The sequence below is a fragment of the Dermacentor variabilis genome, chromosome 4 (assembly GCF_050947875.1).
Source record: "Dermacentor variabilis isolate Ectoservices chromosome 4, ASM5094787v1, whole genome shotgun sequence".
NCBI classification, from domain to species: Eukaryota; Metazoa; Arthropoda; class Arachnida; order Ixodida; family Ixodidae; genus Dermacentor; species Dermacentor variabilis.
The window spans coordinates 144,483,663-144,507,913 of NC_134571.1; the positions used below are offsets into that span (position 1 = coordinate 144,483,663).

At 43.5% G+C, this 24,251-nt stretch overlaps 1 protein-coding gene across 1 annotated transcript in view; it reads left to right on the forward strand.

The window, feature by feature from the left end:
- Nucleotides 1-15,217, forward strand: part of LOC142579876 (MAM and LDL-receptor class A domain-containing protein 1-like) — a 120,456-nt gene extending 105,239 nt beyond the window's left edge. Inside the window, exons 44-47 of the mRNA XM_075690513.1 lie at nucleotides 1,389-1,541; nucleotides 3,821-3,932; nucleotides 4,724-4,779; nucleotides 15,114-15,217. Coding sequence (XP_075546628.1) covers nucleotides 1,389-1,541; nucleotides 3,821-3,932; nucleotides 4,724-4,779; nucleotides 15,114-15,127 — 335 coding nt within the window. The 3' untranslated portion in view covers nucleotides 15,128-15,217. The remainder of the gene's footprint in view (nucleotides 1-1,388; nucleotides 1,542-3,820; nucleotides 3,933-4,723; nucleotides 4,780-15,113) is intronic.
- The last annotated feature ends 9,034 nt before the right edge of the window (nucleotides 15,218-24,251 follow it).

The window sequence follows — 24,251 nt, forward strand, 5'->3', positions numbered from 1 at the left end:
TGTTAGACGCACTGGAATTGATATAATATTGTCCAGCGATGCAACAATTGATTGGTGCAAGTTTCTCGCTCGCTTTGTTTCTCTGACATGCACGCTTTACTGAGTTTGGTAGCCGGCTCTGAATGTCATGCCTCCCTTTCACTACGGTCGCGTGTGCCTAGTACCGTCTTCTTTAAGGAGGTGCTTCATTTTCCATTCTTGTGGGCTTTCTGCATTAGTTTGAACATGGCTCAGAGGCCGCAGGGTAAGCAGCTTTGCTGCAAAGGCACCCTCTGAAGGACACATCATAAAAGTGGAACATGGTATTGAACATTTGAAAGTAAGGTCCTAGTCCTGTAAAACCTACATAAGCGTACATGCCGTCGCTACTTTTTTCGCGCCGGAGAGATGATGCGAGCGAGAAGACCCGTAGAGAGTTTCCTCATTCGTTGTATTTGGTGTTTAGTAACACGAATAAGTATTCGCGTATTACTGAATTACTAACTTGGAGCAACACTTCCTGCCGCCTATTTTTCTGACGCGTGCGACGCCATCTCTTTCGGAGGGCCCCCCGGGAAGGGTGCATGCACCTTGGCAGAGCGCAACCAAGGAGACTAGTCGCAATTCTTGTTGACCAGTATCAAGTGTGCCCATAGAAGTTGACACCAACTGTCTGCAGAAACAATTACAACGCAAAATAAAGCAAAAGCTTTGACACAATTGTATCAAGCAGTATACATATATGCTGTCAGGCATTTGGTGAATGATGGGAATGACTTATGGTTGTGAAAACAGTAAATAGATACGAGAGATCCGCGCGGCAGCCGTTAAGTTTTCGCCGAACAGTTTGGGAGAAAAGATGCGACGGGCTTCGGGTACATGGCCGAAAATGCTGGTGCGCCCACTCATGCCCAGACTTTCTGCGTTTACCTATCCACTCACGCGCGATGAAAGACGTCTCGAGAAAAATTGGAGAACATGAATGGAAGACACAACCCTACGCGACACTACATAAAACAAAAATAATTTTTGTGAGTTTAATTACAGTTGTAAAAGCTAATTATTCCAGTGTGCGCGTGTAGTCATCAATAAAGCATGTATAAAACTGCATAACATCCGTAGATTGTGTGGCTCAATTTCCAGCTAAAAAATAGTTTGCTTGTTGTTGCTCTGAATTGGTCACTATGAAGAATTTACATGCTCTAAAGAAAATTGCTACCCTGTGTGTACGCATTTCTAAGAAGGAAAGTCTCAACCTGAAATGGATAAATGATAGCTCTACAGAGTTCCTTCATTGATTTTAAGATGTGTAAACATTTATATCGGACAATCAGTATAATTAGCGAAACAATATTTCTATTTGAAAAGCTTGCTTAACTTATATAGTTGTTTGTATTATAACCTATCAGAATGCCCGCACTTCCTGTGCCTCAACGGGGGTCTCTGTTGGTGGAGCGTTCGGGAGCCATACCCCTCGTGCAATTGTTCTGAGGACTACGAGGGCCGTCGATGCCAGATCAACAAAAAGCACGAGCTAGAGGATAAGCCTCAGGAACTCCAAGGTAACGTCCCTGTGTTATAGTTTGAGGGCAAAAAAGTGTCGACTTGGCGCAGTTGACACACGTGGAAGCTAAATACAGTAACAGCGTGAGGGCAAAAAAGTGCCGACTTGGCCCGGCTGGCACACGGGGAAGATAAATACAGTACCAGCGCGTGGGACAGGGCGAAAGAGAAGGAAACGGACCAAAGGCTCACTTTTTGTGAGCCTTCATATCTGGCCTTATGCGCAATTAAATCTACTTCTAAGTCAGCGCTTAGTTCGTTTGGTTATCTTTTGTTCTGTCTCATGCGCATAGCAATTTGAGTGATGCCACTCGTAATCAACTGAAGATAATCGTGTTAATACGCAGTATTTGTGCATGTATGCTAGATGCCGAGATTTAGGTAGAATATTGTTACCTTTTAGCCTATATTGAATGCGAAAATTTGAGCAATTACATGTGTTTTCTGTGCTTTTCTGACTCCTCGGAGCGGTAACGTGGATGTGTGCGTGTGTGCGTACGCGCGCGCACCGTGTGTGCAAGAGCACGGGGGGGGGGGGGGGGGGCGCCTGCGAGTTTCTGTTTCTCAATTTTAGAACACGCGATTCCGCGCTTTATGTTTCATAAGTATGAAATGCTTTTAACTCCCCTTGTCGGCGACCTTCGAGAGACCTTCAGCCAAAATTAAGAGCCGTTGTACGTGAACGAAACGAGAACATTGGGGCATCGTTGGGATAGCAAAACGAAATCATCCGGGGAACAAGTCTAAGCTTACGAAAATGCGGTCTCTGGCCCCAGAGCCGTTGTACAGGACCGCATTACATACGCAACTTACTGCCCAAACAAGTTGCAAAACTAATATTGCTTCCGATTTCTTCCTAATGTTTGTTTACGCTGTAATTTCTACTACGCTGAAGTTTTATTTATGATTCCTAATAGGCAACGTTCAAAAATCAGTTACAGTGCACCATACACTTGGTTGTCATCTTTTGGCGCCGAGCCAGGGTTGCCTGCGCTGTTTTCTACGCCAGCGCACCGTGAGTTCCGCAGCGCGGTTTTGGCACCGCCTTGTTCGACAGATGGCGCCACACTATGTGACCAGGCCGGCAGCGTCCGGCGCGCCGCGGATGGCTCTAAGGTGGTTGTGATGGTTGTGAGATGGTTATTAGTAATCGTCCTAATAACTTTAACCAATCTGCTTTGCCGTTATCCAGTTCAGGCTTACATTCAATCTGAATTACGGGAGAGACATTAGTATACTTTAATTAAAGTTACTGTGTGATGACTAGAAATTTCCCGTTTATTACTTCAAGATATGTTGTAAACTTTGTGTTCACCAGGTACTGGTGTGCCGAGTGTTATCAGCAAATTGTCGATATGAACAATACTGTGGTCAGTTTGAAGCATGATGCCTGTCTCCTTGTCATGGCGCTGCGGGGATTTTAGCCCACAGAAAGTCCCACATGAGGAACAAATACAAGTTATTGAATTCAAGTAAACTAAAACGGGGACATTTCGACAGTAAAGTATGCCCATGATTCTGTTTTGTGCTACCAATTTCATCAAGCGCGGTTCGCATTTTGTTTTTTATTGCACTTAAAACAAAAATCTTGCCTTGTGGGATTTCGCTTTGCTTTAAAAGCCTAAGTGAAAGCACTTCTGAATGCCTCATAACACTAGGACGTAACGTTTACGAGTTACGTTACAAGAACCAGAAAATATGTATGGTTGGCAAACACACTGTTGCAACATTCTTGCACCCTGACTAGCCTGGCTTTGTTGGAACGGGTGTGTCAATCCCGTAGAGAATATGGGAGCTCTTGGGTGCCAATTTGAACACCATTCAAAAACTGTCAGAAAAATTTTCGCAGCGCGAAAATTATTCCTGTCGCCCACACAAGTGCTGAAACTCAGCGTAAAGCTTGGTGCTGCACTGGCATCTTCTCACAAGAAGAAGCACCTGCTCTATCCCCACATGCAAGAGTTATGTTGTCGCTTTTGATTCGCTCTGTGACATTACGATTCCTGTGTATACTATAATCCACAGACTATCTACTCTACCGATATCACTAATGGTGACCTTACATAAAGCGAAAAAAGGACCCCAATATGCTCACTCTTTGTAGAATGTTTCATATCTCTCAAGTCTGCAATTTATCGACCCACATGGCTACCGATGACTCCTTATTATTCCTTTACCTTTTCGTTGGTTTCAAGACGCCAGAGATGGCCAGTAATTTACCTTCTCAAAAAAGGATTTGCCTAATAATTTCTGCCTAATTCGAAATTTTTTCTCGCAGATGTTGGATCAAATGGCCCTATCGTGACTGGGGTTCTTGTCGTGCTGGCCTTCGTACTAATAGGAGCAGTGGTCGTGGTTGCAGTTTTGAGGAGACGACGTGCAGAAAGATTGTAAGCTTCGCACTTGCTTTACAATGCATGCTTTCATAACATAAGTTGCCAAAACGAGGTAGCTGTGTTGTTTTTACATATACTACATGTATGCGTTGTGTGCCAGGAACCGCTGATGTAAATAACTAAGGACCGTGCACTAGATATAAATCTCCAATTTTCTGTTCTTACTAGCGCATTCTTCGAGGCACTTCACAATACGTAAAGCAACAGTTTAAAATGTTGAGACAGTTATTAAAACTTTGTTAATTTGTTGTAATTTCTGCTGCGAAGACAGCCAATGCTTAAAGGATGTTTATTCATGAAGAATTTTTATTATGCAACGTTGTCCATATCAATATATAAAATAAAATTCAACAGTCTTGTATATTCCATTTCTATTTTTGAAACATCTAATCGTAAATTTTGCGTAAATGTATACTTTCTGGTTACCGGAAAAACTATTCAAATACAGATTTTTCTTGCTTGCTGAACTGGACAGCATATTTTTTCTTAACATCTCGTATAGTTAACAACTTGTAAGCAAACATACCTGTTTTCCGCCGACTTTAAACAGTCTTTTCATATTTGAAGGAAACCACCCTCACTTCAAGGAAAACATATGCGCTATTACATGGTGCTCTTTGTAACACTATTCAGTTTCGAGTTAAGCGTGCTCAGACCATTAGCTTCTACCGTGTTAGCTAAACTATGTTGTTAGTTCTGTCAACACAAAGCAGAAAAGTACGCATTTATTTTGACAGCTGAGAAGAAAGCACGATGATTGTGAATAACGTTTTTCTTCACTTTAGGAACACGCCTATGTGCATCAGTAATCCATCCTTCAACGCGCAAGCTGAAGAGACACGTAAGTTGGCGCTTTGGAAGTGTTATTACTTTTCAGCATTGCCAATGAGGGTGAGCTGCTGGCATTGTCTTTGCAACATTATGTGATTAGTTCCAATTTTAAAACGACGAAATGAAGTGCAATAAAATATTCTAAATATAAAGCATAATATTATATGAAAAGCACCAATATCGGCAGGAAGCTAGAAACATGGGATTACCTACAGTGTTTTAACCAGGAATGTTGCTGTAGGTCCTGAGATAACCCCAACGACATCACTTCTCCGACGGCCACTGTGCTTCTATCAAGTGGCCGTGACACTGTTAAGCATTACAACGTTTTTGAAGAGCGTTCGGGCGCCTCAAGTCCGTGTTATACCACTGTTAAAATCAAGCCCTTTGCGGGGCGCTATGGCGCGCGTCCATTGAAGACTTTTGGCTAAACCTACGGGAACGCAAATGTAAAGACATTCAAATTAAGAAGCCAACATGCAAGAATCTCTTCCGTGTAGTCTTTCTAGTTAAAACACGTGCATTGCGCCGTCTGGTGCGTTGTGCCAAACATACTGAAGCAATGGCCATCCATTAGCAACCATCTTGTCGTTTGTATACCGACGTGTCTGGCCACATGTGCGGACGCCAGAATTACCAAGCGATCTTAGGAATTTGCTAAATTCACCTCTAACAAACGCTGCAGGTGAGTTTAGGAGTAGCGATACCTCATTTCTACGGGTATTGAGGATAAACGATAGCTTAGTCATGTTCACTACCGGCTCAGACGTGGAAGCCAGATGTGCCGTAGTGATTGACAACGCTGATTCTTCGCGTACGTATAGATGACAGACGTTAAACTTCCCAAATAACGGTCGGTTGCATAGGATATGTCAACTATAGAAACGCAATAACGTACGCAACATGTAGGGGGAAGACAACACTATTTATTTGCCTATTTTATGCGTTTGAAGTGGCCTGCAAACCTTATAAACTGCATATTTTAATCGGTTGCACTTGCCGATTAAAGTTTTCAATCAGTGTGCCATTCGCTCGCGAAATGAATGCCACGAATCGACCGACGACGTGAAGAACCGTGCTCTGGATTTACTACCTTCGGACATAATTTCAAATTTCCTTGACGTAGCGTCAAACGCGAGGCCAGACAGGAGCCACGGTAATCCCAGCGTTAAACTCGACAAAGTGTTCGGGATCGAAATTACATGAACGAGAAATATGGCGTTACCTGCTGGATCAGTCACTAAGCGAGCACACGATATAGTATACGTAAAAGTAAACGGATCGACAAATGTGGCAAGAATACTATTTCTAACTTTAGCTTTCCTGGAAAAAAAGCGGCGGTTATGCTTACGTCATTCTTATTAGACATGGTTCTTTACAACCACTATACATACGGCATTTTACTGCATAAAGAGATTACGCACAAGGGCTATTGCATTCATTTTTTGTAGATTTTTCAGGTGCTGTTTCCATTTACCAATAAAATTTAAAACGTCCTGACCATCGTAAGAACTCGCGAAGTTCTCGCCCTTCTTTCCCAAGTCAGACGAAGCTTACAAAACTTAAAAAGACGTTTGCACTCAGTATTGTTAGGGAGACATCCTTTTACTGGGTCGAATTCCGGCCACAAGGGCTGCATTTCTATGGGGGTAAAGTTCAGAAACGCCCATGCACCGTGCATTGCGTCCACATTAAGGAATTGCACGTGGACAAAATTAACCCGGATTACCTCACTACAGTGTTCCTCGTAATCAAATCGTGGGTTTGGGAACCAAAATTCCAGAATTCAATTTTTAGCCATGAAATGCTTTTAGGTACCGTTGTCGGTGACCTTCGAGTGGCCTTGGGCCAAAAGTCAATATCGCTTCTCTGGCCCCCAACGCTCTGTACAGGCCCTCAATACATACGCTAGTTACTGCCCAAACAAGAGACAAAATATATTGCTTCCAAATTTTTGGTAATGTTTGCTCACAATATCACTCAAGCTGTAACTTCTAATACGCCTAAATTTTATTTGTCACTTCGAATAGCCCCGTTCAATAGCCAGATACTGGGCACCATAACTTAATTGTCATCTTTTGGCGCTGAGCGCAGAACGCCAGCGGTCAGCGAGTTCCGCGGCGCGGGTTTCGCACCTCCTCGAGAGATGGCGTCACCCTGCGTGGCGCCTCCTTCAGCCGCTTCAACCTGCCGCGATGGCTTAGTGGTTATGGTGTTGCGCTGCTAAGCACGAGGTTGAGGCGGCTCCATTTCGATGGAGGCGAAATGCAAAGAAAATAAAGTGCCCCATGCATTGGGGGCACGTCAAAGACTACCTTGGTGGTCCACCACCACTACGACGGGCCTCATAGTCAAATCGGAGTTTGGGCACGTAAAATCCAACAATTCAATTTGTTCCTCTTCTAGCTGGGCAGTGCGCTCTGCCTCCCGGGAGTCTTTCGCTGCCTTTCTTGGGGCCTTCAGCCAGTTTTCTTCTTGTAGCTGGGCAGCGACTATATGGACAAGTGCACAATATGGTGGGGCGGGGTGTGGTGCAGTGCGCTGTGGTTGGTGGGGCCGTTGCGAACATGCACTACACCCATTTTAATGGTGTGGTTATTATCATGTCCAACCAATTTGCTTTGCTGGTTGCCATTTTATGCTGACATCTACTCTGGATTACGGGAGAGCCAGAAATTTTTATTACTATTTTATTTATCGGTAAAGCAATTAAACGCTGTAAAAACATAGGAGATTGGGCAATTTATACGTTTATTGCTACCTCGCACTTTCAAATATCATCGTTTTCCACATAAACAATAAGCGCTTTTTATGGAACAGTGATGGCATACGAAGCATCACAGAGAATGTTTTTTTGTCTTCTCTCTTTTCAACTATTCGCGACACGCTACTGCACCCTTCATTCAATGCTTTCGTCGATAATATTTATCGAAGTATTTCGTTTTACTTCACCATTATTTGCGACAATCTACAATTTCATGAAATTTAGACTACTCATATTAGTTTCATTTTTTGAATGAGAAAAATGAAACCTACCTATGTCTAGATGAAGAATTTAGGTGAATCCTACGTTTAGTTTGGCAAAATTGAGGAAAACTAGTAGATTTCAAAATTATCGAAGCATTGAGCTTGTGACTCCATGGCTTCGCAAGTAAATAATGATTTCCAATTTCTTTGCCTACTCATAATGTCTAGATCCGACAAAAGGATGTGTGGCCTAAATGTTTATGCTTAACTGTTACTTTGTTTATTTAACTTTTCTTAATTCATTTTCACAAAAATGCAGTTATGCTAGAGGACATTTAAACATACCTGGTGATCATTCTTAAGTTCTACGGAATTTTCAAAAATTGGCTGCGGCATATAGCATAATTCATTTCGTTGAGCTGGATTATTCAAAGAGGCGGACATTTGTATTACGGAAAATTGAAACACATGTTCAAATTTTAACAAAACATTACTAATTGTTTATTAAGCTCTTTACTGTCCATACTGCAACTGAACGAATTCTAGCCGGTGAGTTTGCAAGACGTGTCCACTTGAAATGAGTTTCCAGGATAACATCTGTTTCTACATATTGTTTTCCAAAGCCTAGAAAGTGTTGTACATGCTGCCATCTAGCGAAAGCGGGGAGAAATAGTTTCCGTGGCTGCGCGTGGTCGGTGATCTGGCAGCGCGTGCTCTTCTTCTTCTTGGGGCCCGAAATAAATCGGTTGTAGAGCACGTCTGAGAGACCATGAAACGTGTGCGTATGTGCCTCCTCGTGTGGCCGTCTCGCTCTTCCTTCCTAGCTACAACATGGTGTCCGAACAGGTTCTAGCAGTCTCCTAGTCCTCCTCGGAGCGAAGGACGATGCCAGGAATGAAACGCCGGTGAGTTGCTCCATATATGCACATCTCGGTAATCAAGCAACGCGACCCCTTAATGTTCGCGGTCATGGCGTCATTCGTAATTGAACCGCCAGACGCCTTCAACTTTTAGTCGCCGAACGAGTGGCCGAAGTGGAAGCGAAGATTTGAACGTTTGAACATTTGGATGTTTGAACGTTTGAAACGTTTGAACGTTTGAATTTGAACCTCTTCAGTGCAGTGCGTTAAGTCCGAGAAGCATTGTATAGGCACGCTACTCTAGATCATGGGTGAGTGAGCCGAGGAAATATACGCCACTTTTACTCTCGCTGATGAGAACTCCACGAAATTCGACGCAGTTGTGGAGCGGTTCGACAAATACTTTATCCCGCGACGCAACGTAATCTTTGAACGAGCCAGATCCAACACCAGAGTGCAACAAGACGGTGAGTCAGCCGAAGATTTTGTTACTGCGCTTCACATACTTTCAAAAGACTGCGAGTTCGGAGCTCTTCGAGAAGAGTTTGTTCGCAACCACATCGTAGTTGGGATAAAAGATAAGCAGCTATCTGCCAGGGGCTGCAGCTCGCCGCAGGCCACATTTTTCAGAAGGCTTTTGAGTCCGTCCGCCACATCGATAGCATCCGTCAGCAACAAGTCGAGCTCCGCCAGGAAGTGCTATGTGTGAACAAAGTTCTGTCCGCTCCCCAATCAGTTTGGGGTACTTCGAAACAGGACAAAAGTGGCAGCTATTTACGTGTGCAAACAGCCATCCTCATTCTCCGGTAAAAAAAAAAAGCATGCAGACACCATGCCATTGGTGCGGTGAAGAGCGTCACCCTCGTACTCTGTGTCCAGTTCTTTTATACGAAAGGACAAAGTTGGAACAACAAAGCATGCATAAACTCAGCATTATATCACCTGTTGACGAGCCGACTGAGTGGTGTGTACCAATGGTAGTCGTCCCAAAGCCCTACGGAGACGTGAGAATCTGGTCGGACTTCATCTAACTGAACTGCCACGTTCTGAAAGAATGGCATCCTATCCCTTCCGTGGAGCACACTCTCGGACTTCTTCATAGAGCTAAAGTGTTCTCCAAATGGGAGCCTAACTCTATATCTTGGCAAATTCCACTTTCCGAAGGTTCTAAAAAGCTCACCACGTTCACCTCTCACCTTTTAGACGCTTCTATTTCAACCGGTTACCGTTTGGAATTGCGTCTGCTCCTGAACACTTCCAGAAACAGATGTCATGCATCTTACAAGGCGTCAGTATGGTTGTCTGTCACATGGAAGCAATCCTTATCTGGGGCTCGAATGAGCATGAGCACAATGAGACACTCAGGAATGTGCTGCTGCTACTCGTCAAGACTGGAGTGACATTGAATGAAATGAAATGCTTGTTTAATGTCCAGCGCCTTACGTTCCCTGGACACTGGCTAGACCAAGACAGAACACGAGCCGACGAAAAGAAAGTTGAAGCCATTATGAAAATGGATAGCCCGAGAAACAGGATCGAGCTGCAGAGAATTCTCGAAATGGCAACATATACCTCGCCAGATTCGTTCCTAATCCCTCTGAAGTCCTGCAACCACTTAATATTCTGCTGTCAAAGAAGCAAGGATTTTCTTGGGATGCTCCTCAACAGCAGGCGTTCAACAGATCGAAGTCGGTGCTCACGTCTCTCCCTGTCCTGAGAGTTTACGATCCATCGAGGGAAACGATCGTCACTGCAGGTGCATCGTCCTTCAGACTTGGTGCATTAATGCGGCAGAATCAAACGAATGGCAAGTTTTCTGTCATCGCTTATGCTTCACGATTACTGCCAGAGACCGGGAAGCGTTAAGCTCAAATCGAGAAAGAGGCTCTTGTTTCAGTCTGCGCATGTGACAAGTTCGGCGATTATAATGTCGGCAAGCTGTTCAACCTGGAGACGGACCATAAACCGTTGGTCCCCATCTTCACTTCGAAGAGCCTTGACGACCGTACAGCCAGATTACAAAGGCTAAAGATGAGAATGATGCGATACCAGTACGAGATTGCATATGTTCCAGGCAAAGACCTTCTGGCCACAGACGCGCCTTCCAGAGCTCCTCTCCCTAAAAATAGAACACACAGAGCTCGATGAAAACGTGGAAGCTTTCGTATAGTCTTTGAAAACCTCTTTTCCCCTAAAGGAGCACTGTCTTAATGGTTAAAGGCATCCAAACAAACAGATCCTGTTTGTGCACAACTTCACCGGTGGAGCAAGAAAGAACAGTGGCCCTCCAGGCGAGATTTACCAGTGGACCTAAAACCCTTCTACGAGCATCGACACCAGCTCACTCTGGAGAACGATTTACTCCTCTACGCTGCTCGAGTTGTCGTCCCTGCCTTTTGTCAAAATAAACCCCTACGACTCTTACGTGAAGGACACTTCGGCATAACAAAGACACTTGCCCGAGCCAGAGATTGTGTCTGGTGGCCCACTATAGGAGCTTATGTCACCTCTCTGGTGTAGCAATGTCAGCAATACTCCGAAACAACAAGTAACAGGAAAATGCCACTAAAACGTTCCGAATTTCCAGAAAGACCCTGGCAACGCATTACAATGGACTTGTTTCACTATAAGAGCCACTGGTGGTTGCTAGCAACAGATTATTATTAAAGATACCATGAACTGTCTCAGCTCGAGCAGTTTACGTCCGCAGCTGTAGTCAACCACTGCAAGTCATTTTTGCAAGCCACGGGATTCCTGAGGCAGTGGTTTCCGACAACCACCCGCAGTTTCCGTCGACCGAGTTTTCCCTCTTAGCCCAGGACTACGCCTTCAAGCACATTAACTCTAGCCCTCACTATTCTCAGAGCAATAGACTTGCTGAGGCTGCCGTAAAAAACATCAAGACTTCCATGACAAAGACGGAAGACCCTTAATTGACACTTCTAGCTTACAGGTCAACTCCTTTGAAGAAAGGGTATAGCCCTGCGGAACTACTGATGGGTCGTCGGCTAAGAACCAAGCTTCGTCTTAGTTCCACCAAGCTGACACCTCAACTGCCGGATCGAGAGAGACTTCGGAAGTTCGAGGAACAGTACCGGAAACGTCAAAAGAAAGACTTCGAGAGACGTCACGGAGTCCGCGACTGGCCCGAGCTATTCTACGAAGACGACGTCTCGTTGACAGACCTCAAGTTCAAAGCGAGAGCACTAGCCCTTGTCGATGAGCCTCGGTCTTACTGGTTTAACACTGACACTGGTGCTGTACGCAGGAACAGGACCCTGCTAGTTCGCTATTCCCCTGCTAAAACCAATGCAGAAAGTCTTTGTATCAATGATGGTGTAGCAGACACCCGTTCGTGTTGTCAAGACACTTCCCATATGCATACTACAAGTGGGAGGTGCGTGAACCGTCTGCTGCAGCGAACTTCGCTTGCTCTGTTGGGGAGATGTACATGCTGTCATCTAGTGAAAGCGGGGGGACATAGCTCCCCGTGACGGCGCGTGGTCGGTGATCTGGCAGCGCGTGCTCTTCTTGTTGAGATAGAGCACGTCTAAGAGACCATTAAATGTGTGCATATGTGACTCCTCGTGTGGTTGTCTCGCTCTTCCTTCCTGGCAACAACACAAAGAAATACATAGGCGTTCCCGTTACTATTGTGCTTCATTGCATAAAAGAGCGTTTGGTTGGAAAAACAAAGAAAGTAAGCGGAACGGCCACCCATTTTCATGGCGAGTTTCATAGCACATATCTCCTAACTGTTGCCATTCTATAAACTCATTCCAAGTGGATATAGCTAGCAAACTCACCAGCTACAATTCATAAATTGCCATATGTATCTTAAAGTAATTATTAAGAAGTTATTTAGTGAGTTTTCACAATGTTGTCGAATGCTTATTTCGATATCTCGTGCAAGTAATGCTCGCGTATTTGAGTAATCCAGCTCTAGAACTAAAATTTTAGTGTTTGCAAGACACAATTTTTAAAAATTTCTCAAAACTTCAAAGAGATTTTGGTGGTTTTAGAAGCCCATTAGAGGCACTTCACATAGCTGTGGGACTTGTCTTTATTGCAGAGCCATGGATTTGCAAATATGGCATTTAGATTTTTTTAGAACTACCATTTTGTCGCATGTTATGCAGCAATTGAAAAGCCTGTCTCGAAGGTCGCCTTTTTGTCTGAGTAGTGCCTGTCATTATTTTAGAATTAAAAATAAGTCCAGCAGCAGCCTAATAAGAGAGTATTCTAGCTTGGCATCTATTTGAGCATGGAGGCGAGTGCCAAACAGATCCTTAGAAGAAACAGAAATGTTTAGCTCGTGACCAACTCCAATTTCCCAATTTCAGACAACTGCTGGACATACATGAATGAAATTTGTTGTAGTTAAGAGAGCACTATAAATTCGAATGGGGCTCTGGACAACAAACTTTAGTAAAACACGTGCATGTTTTACAAAAATTTATGAAAAGCTGTGTTTATAAAATATAAACCAGGACTTTGCAAATCGGTAACTCTGCAATATTAATAAATATTGCAGTTCTGTAAACAGCGCTGGTTACACTGTCTAAAGCGGACGAATTTCATGTATACAATATTGGAGCTTCACCTAAATTTATTACAATGCTTACAAAAAATTTACAAAACTCGTACTACCAACACCATACTGTTTTTAGAGGGGTGAGTAATATATCAACTGTGTCCTATTTATATGTATTATTAGGTGCCGGTTAACGAAGTGTGATTTAGTTTTTGATTGTTGAGTTACGGAGTTGTAAGCTTGATACTCGAGTTTGTCTCAGTTTTACAATTTGTATAGCAAGTTGGAAAGATATGTGCCTAAACAAAATTGCGCTTCCTGAAACCACTAGATATTAAACTTTTTTTTCTGCCTAATTCAGCAAACTTCGTCAAATTTCAAGCAGTGGTTGACGAGAGAAAAATAAGTCTTGGTTCTCGAGCATTACGATAGGAGCTTCCAAGCTTCCTCTTAGTAATACAGCGAAGTTAGCAGTGTTATTCAACCTGAAATATGAAGGTCCAGAAGATTGACTTTTCAACCAAGAGTCTCAAACTTCTAAGAAGTCGAAGGGTACGTATGCGGATGGGAAGCAGTGCATTACATGGACGGAACAAGAAGGAAAGCTCATATCATGAGCACTGATGGCGAACAGTAACTTTGTTCACAATAAAGAAAAATTAAAGTCAGAAATCCAAAGGAACGCGCATACTAAAGAATAAACCGAGTATGCGCACAAAAAACGGTACTTACAAGTTGAATTTAACCTAACTATTCATCGCATAACGAATCTAATCAGACGTTTGCCATTTACACAAACGAATAGGCTCTCTGCCGACGCAAGTATTCATGAGGTAGAAAGCTGCTCCAATCAGGCTCGTTCTTCTTTATGCCTGTAATGACTAGCGCTGCTGTGAAACCGCTGGGTAGCAACAATATTTGTGAGGCTGCAGCGGGGCGCAGGATGGGCGGCTACTACTCAAATCATCGTGGATTAACTTGTACCGTCTAGGGTTCTTTCAGGGGCTCAATACACGGTGCAGGATCGTTTCTCCATCCAGCCTCCTTCGAATGCGGCCGCCGCGACCGGTATCAAACCCATGACCTCGAGCTCAATAGCTCAACGCAAAAGCCACTGAGCTAGGCGGCGATTGTGGATGCACTATATATGCTATGCTCAATTGTCTCTTGTTAACGCATAATTTAGGAACACGTTCAGAAAATTTTCCTACCCATAAATTGCTATTCCCAGTGAAAGGGAATAGCGCTAACGAAGCGTCGCCTGACTTGGCTAAAAGACATTTAGCCACTCCTCTTCACACGCTACGTCATAAATTATAGGGCGCAGTATTTTTTTTATCGCGATCTTGTTTGTCTACAGCACCAACGCGTGAAAAATGAAACGCCTAATTGACAAATGACTTCATGATTGCGTCTTTCAGTTATCTGCGTCTGAAACCTTGACGAACCATGTATAAATAACCACGTCTTCTTCATTAGTTGTAACGTTCAATTACGATGTTATTGTGAAGGGCTGCTATTTAAGTTTATTTATCAGAGTTGTAATTTGGCGTTGGAATGAGGCCACTGACGCAAGAATCTTACTCATGATCACGTGTTCAGCAGTAGTACGCATAGACGCTGAGTCATTACGTTGAGCTGGTGATCTTACAGTTTTAGGCTATGAATAAGCTGTTTAAGGTTATTGTAAGCTTTCTTAGGTGTCTTAGGATTCAAGCCTAGTCAAGCCTCGTTATTATTGGTGTTGCCATTATTAGAAGTAGCAGAAAGAGTATTTTTCTGTTGACTGTTTCGTCATTGCACAGAGGAAAAATTATTTGCGAATGCAACAGTGATATATGTCAAAAAAAGCATTTAAAATAGAATGGGCAAAGAATGTACATGCATGACAAGGCTAGTACAAAATAATGTCATAGTGGTAGTGGAGTGGAATTTTTATGGCAAGCGTAGGATATATCTTACTTTCTATTCTCTCATTTTCAGAAACAGCCACGTGAGGGCAATCACCGCATCATAGTAGCCGGAAGAACAGCAACGTGGCTGACATCGAAGTAAAAAAATAATAAAGTCATTTGGTTTCATCACAGGTTGGTCACGCTTTCCTCGGCTGCTTGCCCACATGCTTTTCAAATTCCTGCGTACCGTTCAGTCTATGTAAATGCTAACAAGCCCATAGTAGTGCCAAAAAACGGCAACACAAGAAAGGTTGTCATGTCCGCGGGAAAGCACAGAATATATATGCATATATAAACGTAGCAAATATGGGAAGTGATTTTTCCGTGCGTGCGTCGTCAACCTTTATATATATATATATATATAGGGGTTTTCTTCAAAGTTCAGAGCGCAGGACCCGAGGCAACATACGCATGAAAGAGACGACGAACTTTTTGGAAGGCTTCTTAACGTTTTCGCCTGGTGGACCAGCCTTCGTCAGAGTACAGAAACGCATGCACAACACATACACAGCTTTAAAGGCACCGTATTACGAGCAGAAGGCGTGCTATCTGCACTGACTAGACCATACACTGCGCATCATAAATCATTATCATTGCGCATTATAAATGATTATCAATCAGACGCATTTTGGAATATACAAAAAGTGAAATGCAGAAATGTTCACGATACAATACATACAAACATGACTCTCAGGTAAGTGCCAGCGGTTACCTGAAAACAAAATGACGTACACATGAAGATACAAAGGCGTGATGTTTAGCACATGGCATCTCTAAGTGCAACCTCGAATTATCTAAGAATTGAAATTTTAAGCGTACAACTTCGAGTCACAGCGACATACGTCAAAATAGCCATATGTAACAAACACAGAAAGAAAGAGCTGAAATCATGTATGTACACTGTGTGGGAAGTGTATACTTGTGCTCAATTTAAAGTTAGACAGGTTAGTTCTCATTTGTTTTCATTTATTGCGGACGAGACAGAGTTAAATTAATGAATCAGGTAAGATTTGTAAAGCTCGCGGTCATGGATGGTGCGGAATCCAGATTCGAGTATTGTTACTTTGAGATTGTTGAATGAGTGGCCCGGCATGTTAACATGTTTCGAGAGTGGTAGGTTTGGTTGTGATTGGACATGCCACCTGTGGTTGTTAAAACAGATCCTGAAAGGTGTTTCAGTCTGGCCTACGTATTGCATAAGGCAAGTGCCGCACTCGAGTGTACTTCTAAGTACACTACGTTACATGAATCACAGTTGAAAGTGCGTTTAATTGTGAAAATTAATTGGCTGGCTGTGCTGGTGGCACTCAATGTAGATGTTATATGAGCGCAGACTTTGCAACGGGGTTTATTGCAGCGGCTGCAACCGGTCGGGTTAAAATTGGCGATTTTCGAAGACGTTAGTATGTCACTTATGTTTTTTCGAACGCCTATACACAACACGAGGTGGCTCAGGAATAAGGGCCTTTAACCTGTCGCTTTGGGTGAGAATGTTGTAATGTTTGCGGAGTACGCCTGAGACCTTAGGGTTAGACGCAGAATGTGTGAGCATCAAATTAGCCGACTGGGAGCCGCTGGGCTTGTTTCTGCCTCTAAAAAAGTCTGTCTGGTCATGCCCTGCCGCTCGGTGTATATCGCGTCATCAATAATCTTTTCTGGATATTTACGGTTGAGACGTTTCTTTTTGAGTCCGTGGTAGCAAGAATTAAAATCGTCTTCTTCGGAACATATGCGCTTCAAGCGCTGTGCCTGGCTATATGGAATCGTACTCTTGCAATGATTCATGCGGCAGCTTTCAAAATGAAGAAATTGATTATTATCAGTTGGCTTTTTGTAGAGTTTTGTGATTAGGCGTCCGTCGGAAATATTAATCGTGACGTCAAGGAAGTTTACAGACGACGGTGAGTAATGAAGTGTGAATTTGATAGCGGGGTGTGCCTGGTTGAATGCCGCAATGAAGTTTAAGAGTTTTGTTTCGCTAAGCGTCCAAATACAAAATATATCGTCGATGTAGCGTTTAAAGTAGAGAAGTTTTAGTCGTACACTCTTAAGGAGCGCGTCTTCGAGCGTTCCCACGAAGGCATTTGCATAGTTAGGGCCTATTTTCGTTCCCATCGTTGTTACACTAATTTGTACATAATGATAATTATTAAATTCGAAGTTGTTAAGCTCGAGAACTAACTTAGGCTGAACCTGGATGGTTGAGCTGTCAATCGGGCCATTACACTGGAGGTGTTCATCGTATTTCAAGACAGCCTGAATGCCATCCCTATTGGGAATATTCGTGTAGAGGGAAGTGACATCCATCGTCACCAGAAGCGAGCCTTCAGGAACGGTTAGATCTATTGTGTCGTTAAGAAAACCATTAGTATCCTTAACGAACGAAGAACATGTGGCTGGAATAAATTTGATTAAACAGTCGATGTAACCTGGTATGTTTTCTGTGACTGTTCTGATGCCGGATACAATGGGACGGCTTGCATTACTTGTTTATGTTTCTTGGGCAGCAGGTGAAAGCGTCTGGCTATTGGACTAAGTGGCATCAAGGAGCGTGATCTTTTATCGTCGATATTCTGCTGCTTCACCAATGCTTTTATCGTGTCCTTAATGATGGAAAGGAATTCGTCGGTAGGATCACCGGGAAGTTCTTTATGAAATGTGCCGTCAGATAACTGTCTTACGAGTTATATTATGTAATTTTCTTTTGTCATTTTCACGACCGAGCCTCCCTTCTCCGCCGGTTTAATAAGCATATCATCGCGTGTGCTTAGGCTTCTAAGAGCATCGGATTCGCTAGTGGAAAGATTTCTCTGGAATGGGGTGCGTGTCTTGAAGGAGTCGAGCATGTCGCGAGAAACAGCTTTCATATATAGGTCTAGGCATCTGTCCCGTTGCAAGCAGGCGTCCAGTGTGTCGCGGACAGTATAGCTGGGTGGTGTTGTTTGCTGCTAGCGCGGCCATGAAAGTATTCTTTGAGTCGTATGTTTCGGGAGAAGTTTTCGATGTCTTTCATTAACTGCAATTTGTCGAAGCCCCCGGTGGCTGGACAGAAATTGAGGCCTTTTGAAAGTACGCTTTCTTCCGTAGGCAGAAGCGCAACATGGGCAAAGGTTAACTATGGCAGTATCCGGGTTGATTGTCTCCGGCAATGTTTGAGCAACTGCGATTACAGAAGTTGCCGGACAGTTTTCTTTGGTAGAATCAGTTATCACCGGGACATTGTCCCGTAACAGTTTCCGACTATTTATTTTGCTTAACGCGTTCACCTTTCTTTCTTCGAAAACATTCAGCAAATGTACTTCATGCGGGATAAGTTGGTCAACAAAGGTATTTTCCGCATTGAAAAGTGAGCTTGCCGATGATTCATAGTGATTTAAAATAATACGGACTAACTGGAGTGAAGCATTAGTCAGTACTTCTCGCCACTTATGCTTGTTTACGGTCGATAGTTCAGAGGTAGCTGGGCTTACATGAATTCGAAGACCCCTAGGAATTTTTGAAGTACTAACATACTCTCTATGGGTGGCACAGGAAGTTCCGCACGAATGCGCTGTACAGTCACCTTCCAGCACTTCAGAAAAGATACAGAAACAGTATTTAAATTTGAATTACCAAAGGAGTCTTTTGTCACTGGACACTCGGGGCTGGATTACTTGGAGACTTGCAGTTCGGAACGTTGGATGAAGCTCCGTCCCTTGACATCTGGGTTCGTGCAGGTGACTGTGTGGGCGCTTTTGACGCGTGGTTCGTCAGGTGGGGAACGATCGCTCCCCACCTGCGTTTTTTTTATCCACTTTCACTTCCATTAATTTATCGCTTCTTTATTTCATTTATTAAGCCCAACTAAATTTTCCTGTGTTGTGCATGGTGTCTGTGTTTGTTGGCTCCTTATCATATGACTAATAAAAATCGGGCCCCTCGGTTAACCCACTTTCTTCTCGCTTATTAAGTAACGAAACGAGGTACCAAAGAGAAACCCTTATGCTTTATCCAAAAGAAAGGCAGCTGTATTGAAGATGTAAGTGGTTGAAGAAACATTGAAAAACCAGGGAAACCCACGGTAAAATTTAAAAAGAAACGCAAAAAATATAGGTTCCCGTGGAATTCTTCTGCTGCGGCGCGAATCCTTTTGGCATATCTAACTGTTTCGTCAAAAGAACAAGATTGGGAGTCTGCGAAGCACCTGGATCAATCAGTGTGGGGGCAAGGACTTTGCTTCAACCTAACCTTGAGCTCCCTCGCATGTCGCGTACTACAGACTGCGGCACGTGAAAGAAACTGGTCCGAGTTTGAAAATGTTCACGCGAAGCTACGCAACAGGCTCCCAGGCGATCGCGTGCAAAAACTTGTGTACGTGCACTCGAACCCCAATGTCCTGAAGGCTTCGTCCACTGCCCAGCAAAGCGTAGACGCGTCAAGCCGAAAATAATCGGTCACAGTGTGATACAAATGTCGGTAATGACGCTTTTGATGTGAAATCAATGTATCTACGTGAAATCGTGCATAGATTTTGAACTTGGAAACTCTGCTGGGCCTTTTGTGATGCAATAATGAAACAATTACATTCATATCAGTGTTAGAGATAAATGTGTAGGGTTTTTTCATACCTCTCTGCGCAACCCTTTTCTTTAATTTTTTCGTGTTTTCTAAAAGAAAGGAAGCGTGAGAAAAAGGTTCTTTTTTTTTCATGCCCCCCATATTTCCTGTCATTTCTCATCTCGAAGCTGTATTGATGAAACGGTGTTATGCGATGGCTGTTGAACGTGATGACTATGATTATTTCGCGACAATAATAAAACGCACCAATAAGTAACAACGACTAGTTCTCTTCATGAAATCCTACTCTTAAACAACCGATTGCTTGTCACCGAGTGGCAAGGTTTTCATATTAATAACGACGGAAAAGTTCAAGGAAGAATTGAATCAATTTTATTGTTAGATGCACGCTGTTCAACATTATGCCGTTATCTTACTACTGCATACTGCTGTAGCGTACTATTACAGTAATTTGTTTACAAGAGGTAGAAAGTCTGTGTCAGCCCTGGGTTAAATACGAAAAATCCGCTTCTGCAGTGTAAACTTCATTCGCTTCTGTAACTCGGATATATGGGGCCTTTTTCTTCGACAGTCTGTTTATATTATTAACCCAAGTGCTATAATTTTCTATGGACAATGTAGGCTTTGTAAAAATAAATAATTCGACGGGGGCGAAATGCGAAAACACCGGTGTACTTAGATTTAGGTGCACGTTAAAGAACCCCAGGTGGTCGAAATCTCCGGAATCCTCCACTACGGCGTGCCTCATGATCAGAAAGTGGTTTTGGCACGTAAAACCCCATAATTAAATTAATTATTAAAAATAAATATATAAATAAAATGTGCACTGATCAAGCACTGAAAGCCAAATTATACTTCATAATAGAATTTGTAATCATTTATGAATTATGTTACCATCACGAAAGGCCTTTAGGTTTGTCGGGTATGTTAGTCGTGACGGCAGTGGATTACCCGAGTGCCTATCAAGAATCACCTAGCCAGCCTTCGGACTTACATCGTCTTCCGCTTCTTCAGCCGTCTCCCATGTGGCACATCCCTTTGAAGCGCACACCCAATACTCAGATAACATTAATGAAATTCGTTGCTTGGCTAGATGATTCATGCTAATAAATGAATACTAGTAAGTATTCATTTATGTGCATGAACCAACTAGCCCAGCAGCGTATTTTGTTAACCCACATTTGTTCTGTTGTGGGCCCTCCTATATGTGTCTAGCACTTGTCCTGTGACTCGGTGTCTAACTCTTGTCTAGTCTTGAAACTGCGCTTACGAGTATTCATTTATTACTAAGATAAGAATGCACATTTCCCTCCGCGTGTACTAAGTCCTCCGTGAAAAAAAAATAGACTGTCAAAAGATGAGAGGCTTTAAAGGGTGACATGCGCAATTTCAATCTTATCTGACCGACGTTCATTTGATGGGAGGCGCTCTGTACAGTAGGTATGCAATCGATAATAACGTAGGCTCCAACACAGTAGCTCAGTGGTTTTGCACTTGACACATGTTTTCTTTTTGTTGTCCTCAGCCGCACTAAGCCTCCAGGGTAACTTATGAAGTGTCGCATTCGGCGGTCGTAGTGTGCATGCCTTCGAGCGCCCTTGTCCAACAAGATTACGCAAAGAAGCAAATTGTCCGGCCTCTCCAGGAAGAGAGACGGTATCGCATATTCAAAGATTAGCGTGCCTTTAAAACAGGAAGATAACTGCTCTGTGCATAACGAGATGAACGAACAGAAAGAAGAAAATGGGGACTGTTGCCCATCTTTTCGTGTTCTGAGGTATGAAATGCATACGCAATGAGAGGTATGACGCCTGTCCGAGTTCTTATGATCTGACGCGGCATATGTGGACAGCATGGTAGTAAGATATAGATCCGGTGGTGCGTTTCATATGGTCGTTTGCGTGTGGATGATACGAGGTGGAATGTGGTAAACTTGAAGCGTATAGACGAGACTTCAACCACGTCTGCTTAGAACTGCCGCCCACGATCGCTGATGGTTACTCAGGGAGGCCCCTGTCAGAGAATGATGAAACGACGCAGAAAGATACTACACACTTCGGTTGTGAACTAACGCATACGAGTGACAGCGGTCCGCGAGAAGAAAGGCGACTCGTCTTATTGCCAAGAACTTGTTCGTGTACAGAGAGTTCTATAATGTCACACAGTACCGCGTGCAATTTGCAATCACGCCATATTATTCGGTATGATGCTACTCATCATACATTGCCACTGTAGCACATCACAGAGGTTCCTGTCTACAGCTCCAAATAGTGGCAAAAAGCGAACAGGTTGTTGATGTACAGGTGTCTCTATTTCTAGCATACAAGCGCACACCTACTTCTCATTCTCATAGGATGTTTATCTTGGTTACCTAACTCGAACAGTGATCTGGACGGAAAACGAAGGATGACCTTCTTGGCTAGCGGCATTGCGGGGCTAATGTTTCCAGAGACGTGGAGCGTAGGCCGGTAGGTTGTGGTTGCCCTTTACGCGGGCTCCGTAGTGACATGACACCCGTCGCATGACATTCTTCACGGGTTGATTGTGGTTTCCCTCCTCTCACATGTTCTGCGCTAGTTTATCAGTCAGGTAACACGGAAAAAATCGATTGATCCCTCTGCACAAGGACTCGGTCGTTACACAATATTGAAGCGTGTATTCTATAAATTCTAGAACTGGTACAGCACAACATACCATAGAAGAAACAAGCCAAGCCGGCCAGATAAAGGAATACAGCGCTGACTTCCGTAAGTCATTGCTCTGTTCCCTATTTCTCTCAGCTCTGTTCCTTTATCGGGCCGGCTCGGCTTGTTTCTTCCATTGTACGTTGAGCTGTACCAGTTCTAGAATGCAGTACAAACTCGCCCGATTCTCAACTCTAGCATTCTAAGAAGCAGCTGCAGCTTCGTCGTACGTTCACGTATAGAAGTCCATATCAGTGCAGTCCTTTATCGAATTACAGCTTCGCTGGAAGGTTGAACTAATGAGAGTGATAGCTATCACGTGACGCTTGTGGTACGTGACGCCGCATGTGAAGATGGAGGGTCTTCAGAGCTCCGGAGGCCCCATGTGCTTGTCCATACGCCACCACACCACCACCACAGAAAAACATTCTCTATGGCGCCTTGGAGTGGTGACGGTTATCAGCACTTAACAAAAAAGTTTACTCCAAAGCAAGCCGTATGAATACCTTGAGTCCCATTGGCCGGACAACACCACCGCCTAATAAAGTGTACACAGGACTGAACACGGCATATTCGGCATGTTTACACGACAATTTCCAAGTGTGCATAGTCTCTATAACATATTAGGCTTTGGCCAACCGAAAAACACAGTTACACATAAACTAATTGTCTCGTTATGCAGGGTTTCTCAAGTAATTTGAGCCAAACATTAAAAATATGCAAATGTCTCGTGGCTGTATAGAAGCAAGGTAATGTTTGCCGTCGCTAGGAGATTCTCTTATCATTTTTTTCGTTACGCCTTACATAATTAGTCACAAATAAATAATTAACTTCTCAAATATTATATTTAGATGAAAAGTATCAATAGGGAAATCGTAGTGCAGCATGAAAACTCCCGATACAGCTTTTTGTTACTCAATACGTGGTACATAAAAGTGTTTTCCCGAGCGTGAAAGAAGCCCGCGAACACACGCAAGGTGCCTCGAGCGGCCAATCACGCGTCAATATTGCGTGTTACTGGGGGCTATTACTTATTTATTGTACTCAATAGGAAAATCACCGCCCCCTCCAGTCCATGATGATTGTCGAACAGCAAGCTGTGTTAGGTACACCGAGTGTTATACCAGGCAAGTAAAACTTCGCAAGCAGTCTATATAGTAAATCTTTTGTTTCACCATTCGTTCATATAATTTTCCCTTTTGCGTGCATCGCGTGGGGACCACGTCTTGGGGGAGATTTTCTGGCGGCTCTCCCAGTGTTTCCTTTCTTTTTTTTTGCGCGCGTGGGGATTGTGTCTGTGTTGCCGTGCTTTTCTTTTTTCGTATGCAAGTTTCTACGCCCCATTTTTCTGCACCAGTAATAGGAGCAAGGTTTGGTTTGAAATGAAAAGCATAGGTTTTTATTCAATTTGTGTGCTTGTTTTCTCTCTCTTGTATGTGTAATGCTGTATTTGCTTGGTCTAGTGTAGTCTCATCAAACGCTTGATCTTGAGTTGTCCTCTCTTGTGTCTGCACTGCTTGGTGTGCCTTGCAGTGCTTGCAGCGCTTTGTCTGGGGACGTTGGATCATGCATTGCTTGTTCTTGAGTGGAGTGCAGATGACGGCGTTTACATTTCACAATCAAAATCTTCTGCTTCAAAATTAGATCTGTCCGTCACGTAAGACAATGAATGGATCATATCCCCTTAAACAATGGCTCATAACCCGTAAACGCGGCCTCCCCATTACGACGACAGAAGAGCAGTGAAATTCTACGAATGAATAAATAGCGGCAACGCAGCCACCTGTGGAAGAAGACGACGACGATGACGAACGCGGGAGCAGTGGCACGAGTACGTTCGCGTGGTAGCACCGGGGGACTCTACCACTGCACGAACCAGCTGTGGAAGAACACGATGACACTCAAGATACTGCTACATTAGCGAA